The 6203-nt window shown below is 41.4% G+C and overlaps 1 protein-coding gene across 2 annotated transcripts in view; it reads left to right on the top strand.

Moving 5' to 3' along the window:
* camkk1a (calcium/calmodulin-dependent protein kinase kinase 1, alpha a) overlaps positions 1-6203 on the top strand; it is a 61279-nt gene that overhangs the window by 18740 nt on the left and 36336 nt on the right. For both annotated transcript variants that reach the window (XM_032532933.1, XM_032532934.1), the window contains exon 2: positions 5566-6009. In XM_032532933.1, the coding sequence (XP_032388824.1) occupies positions 5680-6009 (330 nt within the window). In that variant the 5' untranslated portion in view covers positions 5566-5679. The remainder of the gene's footprint in view (positions 1-5565; positions 6010-6203) is intronic.

The raw sequence follows: 6203 nt of genomic DNA, 5'->3' as shown, positions 1-6203 counted from the left end.
AAAAAAGCCAGGTTATAGGTGAAAGTGGTTTTCTAATGGAGCCCAAATGGAATCATTTGTTCCCCGTCTGCAGCCCTCTCTCTCCTCTTACTGGAATCGGCTTCTCCATCTCCTAGTTGAAAGACGGCCGCCATTGAAAACACTTCATTTTCAGATGAGGTCCTGTGGTTAAATCAATCCATTTCCCATGTCCCACCCCCTCTCAATTGGTTTACCTAGTTAAAGGAATATGTCGCACAATTATGTAAGCTTGAAATATTGATATTTGAAAGCGTCAGTCTTCCTAATTAATCTTCCATTAACAGCAGAATACAGAGAAGGTGTTTCTTTGTGTAGCCCTTTTATTTTTTTTTAAATATGGAAAATAAACTTCTAGTTAGTGTTGGCTTCATCAAGGCATTAAAGTCTTTATTATAGTGGCTACTAGGGCTGCACAATCAATTGCAAGTGTTTTAATATTATGTTATCCATATCGCAATATGGATTAGAGCAATATCCAAATCGCAAAGGTGGTGGGGGGGGGGGGGGGGGGGGCAGGCAATATTTGTTTAACCCTTCTGAGTGAAGTATTTTGGTGCTGCAGAGGCCTCCAAACCTGTCCTACAGACTAAAGAAAAAATCAGTTTGGTACAGACCCTTGCAACAAAAAAAACACACTATAAGAATTTAATTTCTTTTCTTTTTTTTTTATATTTTAGAATGTAAATGAGGATAATACAAAAAGATCCTTTTTTTTTCAATATTGTGAATCATTTTTCATTCAGTGACACACGTGAGAACTGTCACAGCAACATCCAGCTCTGTCGATACACCTGCACAACTAACACAACACCACGGGAAATATTAAAGATATTATGCAGGAAAGAAGACGGGTTCACCCAAATAAATTGTCTTCCAAATGCCAATAGGAGTAGATATTATACAACCAATACCGGATGACCCCTCCCCAAAACAACTAAATAATTAAATAAAAATAAATAAATGAAAAACTACATCAGATTCAGCATTGCTCTGTAACATTGTTGCCCCCAGTGTGCCCTTCTATTGGAGAAAACGTGATGCAGTGTCATATAGACTGCCCCATAGGCTAAAAAACTGGCCCGCCACATGCAGCTGGTACTCTTTTTACCCCCCCTCCCCCCCAATCATGTAGGCGCAATCATGTCATCATGTAGGCGCTGTGGAAGACGGCTGCCTCTCCAGTAGCTCTCCGGTTTTCTAGCTCTTTTTTACTTACTCGAGTGCAGTCTCTCTCCTACTCTCCCCTACTATCTCCTATTTCAAACTGACTGCCTCGGGGACCTTCTTTTTGTGTTTCTTCACCCCCCCACCCCAGTCACCTCAAATAATCCCTTCATGTAACCACATGTACTGTGTGTTGTCCTGTGCATCATTGTATTACTTTGTGTTTATTGTATTTTTTCTCCTTCATATGCTGTATCGGATGCTGGTAACTTTAATTTCCTTGCGGGAGTCATCCCAAAGGGATTAATAAAGCTACGTCTAAATCTAAGTCTAAGTCTAACCCTTCTGCCTCACTGACACTGGCCAAAGGATAACTAGGGTTCACTGAAGCGGACGGCCTTTAAATCTTCTTTATGTGTGTCCTGCAGAAAATCGCCCACACAACGTGTAGAAATTATAAAAGTGGAATTACAGTTAGGAAGTTACTTACTGCGTTAAACTTTGGTCTGTAAAACATCTGAGTGATCTGGATGTGTTCCTCTGCGTATAGATAAGACATCAAGCGCTTTGATTTATTCTAGCGTCATTTATTTATAAATTTATAACAGTTCCCAACTGTGGTAAAAAATTAAGCTGACCAAAAAATATATCCGATAAATATAACTATAAAGATTGAATGATTGAGTAGATTATTGGAGCATTGCTTGAAGATGGTACTAAGCCATAAATGCATGCATGTGAAAACTGATATGATGTGTGTGAATTTAGTGGTGGTGGATATCAGGGCTGGATGAATGAAATCTCCATTACACTACTTCCTCAGCTCCAATAATATGTACAGTTATAAAAAAAAAAAAAAAACAAGACTGAAAATTCACCAAAATGTGTTATATTATTATAAAAAGACATTTAACAGTTTAACCCTATGTGTCTCAGCTGTGTAACATAGAGAGCAAAAGGGTTTAACTACATCTTTACCGAAATTCAAATATGTTGTCCTCCATAATGAACCTGCTTCTAAAAACCAATGGAATCTGAAATTACAATTACAAAGCAGACCACTGCGGCTCCCCCGCCTCCCACCAGCCTCTGGAGCCTACCAGGACACTGCTCCCACCTGCAGCGGGCTGAGTGGGTAATAATCACTAGTTGTGATAGGAATTAAGAAAATATGATGCTTCCTCTTTTGCTTTTTCTGAAATGAGTCAGGAGTCAAACAATGCAGTCTTTCTCACTGCTGACATTTAAAAGGCTTTTTATTCCTGCACTCGCAATTTACATACATAGATTGAATAACAGCCGCGTGTGTGTGTGTGTGTGTGTGTGTGTGTGTGTGTGTGTGTGTGTGTGTGTGTGTGTGTGTGTGTGTGTGTGTGTGTGTGTGTGTGTGTGTGTGTGTGTGTGTGTGTGTGTGTGTGTGTGTGTGTGTGTGTCCCAATACAACATTCATGAGAAGACATAATACTTGAATAAATTGGGACTTAATGGATTTTTTTTAAATCACACTGTTATAAATGTCACCTAAATAACCATCTTACTTTTAGTAGTTATTTTGCAGGTAGTATGTGGTACTATATAGGTACTATGTTTTTCTCTCATCCCAGAATGCTGTGAGGACATGCCAGACCCTCCTCCGCAGCGCTGTGGAGGAAGGTCTGGCAACGTGAGACTCCAACCCTGTATCCAAAATATTACTACCACTATTACAACTACTACTAGATGTAGATAGTAGTCATATTCCCCTCGGGATGAATTGTAATAACTTTGGTGATCCCTTAACTTTTCATTTAGTCTATCAACAATGTTTCATTTAGGGGATTGCATCGGTTCTGCCCCATGTCCATAGAAGCTAAACCGATAATCAAATTATATTTCTTTTTTTAGTAAAATCCTCAACACACACTCGACAGCCATTTTAATTCCAAAGCTCGCCTCCCTGTATACACATTTCACCTAAACATGTTCCTTCCCTAAGTCCAGCACTTAGCGCCGCCCAAGACGATTGTGATTGGTTGAAATAAATGCCAATAAACCAGAGCAAGTTTATCTCCTATACACAAATGCTCTGTGGACTAGCCACACCCTCCTCCGCAGCGCTGTGGAGGAAGGTCTGGCAGTGTGAGACTACACTCCATTTAGCACTATCATCAGTTTTGAATTTATTCAATACTTCAGTTCATGACCAAATACCTGAACAATTACCGACATTCCCAACAGTCTTAGCTGTATTTTGTGTTGAGCAAATGTTTACACTCTGACGTTCAGCAGGGTATTACATTTTTTCTTAGATCAGCTAACATTTTCTAATTAGCACAAACCACAAAGTACAGCCAAAGTTGATGGGAATGTCGTTGGTTTTACAGGTACAGTATTTACCAAAGTACTAGACAAACTGAAGTTTTGACTTGATGATGGAACTACAGTAGGTGGGAAGTTTGGAGAGGTCGCCAGGGGATCACATATCTGAGGGGACAAATCAACGCCCATACATCACCCAAATGATTAGGATTCATCCTCTGGGAGACCTGAATGTCTAAAGAATTTAATCGCAGTCCATCCTATAGATATTTCAGTCTGAACCAAACTGGTGTGTGCCATCCCTGGAGCCATGCTAGCATGGTAATACATGTGATACACTGCAGTTGGTTGGAGCCATGGCTGTGCAAATGGATGAATGAATGAGTTTGACCCACCTGGACAAAGTGGAACACTGTTATTTTTGAATTTGAAGCACTACCTCCCTGACATACTTCAGGAATAGCAGAACATGGCCCATTTACTGACCATTTAATGTCTAATACCCACAGAACAGAACTGAATTAGTGTTTGGCAGAAAAAAAAACACTTTTCTTCTTGATTCCCGCTGTTGCATAGATGAATAATGTTTGAGTGCCGGTCCTTTTCCTTGTATGACTGGGCATAGGCTCACTTTGCATGTCTGTGTTCTTCCACCTGCAGGACAAAACCTCAACCAGATGTACTAGAGAGCTTTGAAATTCCCTGACTGAGGCAATTTGCTGCTGACTTGATTTTGATTAAATATGAAAGGGAAAAAAGCACAAGAAACAAATTCTGCCTAAATGTCTGGGTGTGTGGACACATACTGTATGCACACAAACCTTCTGTGGTTTTCATGTGTGCATTTCTTTGTGTGTTAGTCCACCCACGACCATTTCATGGGCATACAGGGAGCCATGAGCAAAGGCATGAAACGAAATTAGCTTTGCAGCATTTGGGTTGGGTTTTATCAGGGGGACATTTATTTTAATTTATGAACGCATGTCTACTGTAAATAACTTGACACACCAGGCCATCCACACAAAGAGAGACGGCATTTTCTCTTTTGTCAGACTGGTTGATTAAACGTCTGTCTCACAGGTGCTCTCGCTGTAAGATGTGGCCAGCCAACCATCTGTGATAGAATGCAAAGGTTTTAATTTACATGTAATGAAAGTGTAATATGCCACATTTCCATTTGGGCTGATAATATGGACAAATTTCGCAAGATTTTCACAATATTGTCGACCATATATACGATATTCTAAAGTGATAATTTTTTGGGGCTGACAAGCAGCTTTTAGACTTGAGACAATTCTGCGAAAGACAACTGATTGTAATGTGGATAAGATGACCGAGAACATTAAAAGGTAAATGCTACGGAGCTTAACCAATCAAATGAACTCACGGAACTCTGTAAAGTGTCTCGAGATAACTTGTTATGAATTGATACTATAAATAAAATTGAATTGAATTGAAATAACACCACAAAAAGACATTTAACCCAGTCATGAGATCATGTGTATAATAAATATATCCAATGTGCTAACTTATTATTATACCAAGTAAACGAACATGAAGTAGTTCTCAAAACAATTTAACAAGAAAAGAGCAGATCACTTTACCCCGGCTAGCGGTGTAGCTCTCGGGGGGGCAGTGGCAGTCAGTCCACCACTTACAACAACTATTAAATGGATTGCCATGACATTTTGTAAAGACTGTTATGTTTCCCAGACGATGTACCCTTATGACTTTGGTGATCCATTTGCTTTCCCCTTTGGCTGCACCAGCTGGAGGACAATGTGCTTTTCAGTAAAATATCTCAACAAGTATTGAAATTTGGTACAGACATTTATGTTATGTTTACTTTGGTCATGCTCTAACCTAGTAGTCGGCACTACAATCAGGTCTTAATTAGTCCAGTTGTTTGGTTTATGACCAAACAACTGAACACACTCCCATCAGCCTCAGCCTTGATTTTAGTGCTAATGAGTAAACGTTAGCCCGCTAAATAACAATGTATACTTTATTAATCCCACAAGGGGAAATGACAATGTTATTACTGCAGCTAACTCCGCTCACAGCCTCTTCTTTCTCTTCCAGCTGTGGCGGAACGCTGCGACTGGAGGCTGTCCCAGCTCCCGTTGATGCTGGTGGGCGCTCCCCAGTACTCTCCCCGCAACCTGCTCCGGCGCCGCTCCCACCTCCCCGCCCACCATGGCTATGAGCAGTGACCCTGGCCCTGAGATGCTGGACCCCAGCTCTGACAAACAGACAAGCAGTCTCACAGACGACATGGCTGCCTTGACGACGGACGACTCCGGCGGCTCTGCGTCCAACGCCGTGAGGAATGGCGGGGCTCAGCAGGACGCCGCTCAGGCCAAGAAGACGCGCGCGCTGCGGCCTCACCTGACGGGGAGGAAGTTGTCGTTGCAGGAGAGAGGCACTTACCTGTCCGGCTCTGGAGGAGGATACACGCACGTGTCCCCTCGTGTGGCTCGCAGGCCCACCGTGGAGTCTAAGCGTGTGTCCATCTCAGACGCTCAGGTGAGGAAGTAATTTCTCTTCTTTATGAATTAATTAATCAGAAAATTATAGTTCTAGAGCTCAACAGTGTGGATCTGGAAAGTAAATATCCCATTAATTTTCTCCACAAAGGTTTTGATTATCAGCCATCAGAACTGCCATGGGAAGACCTATCCATTTTTCCATATCCTTCAAAACACTGTTCAGAGCAACAG

The sequence above is a fragment of the Etheostoma spectabile genome, chromosome 13, assembly GCF_008692095.1.
Source record: "Etheostoma spectabile isolate EspeVRDwgs_2016 chromosome 13, UIUC_Espe_1.0, whole genome shotgun sequence".
NCBI lineage: Eukaryota > Metazoa > Chordata > Actinopteri > Perciformes > Percidae > Etheostoma > Etheostoma spectabile.
The sequence above is the reverse complement of the archived record's forward strand: the minus strand, read 5'-3'. Positions and strand labels throughout refer to the sequence as shown.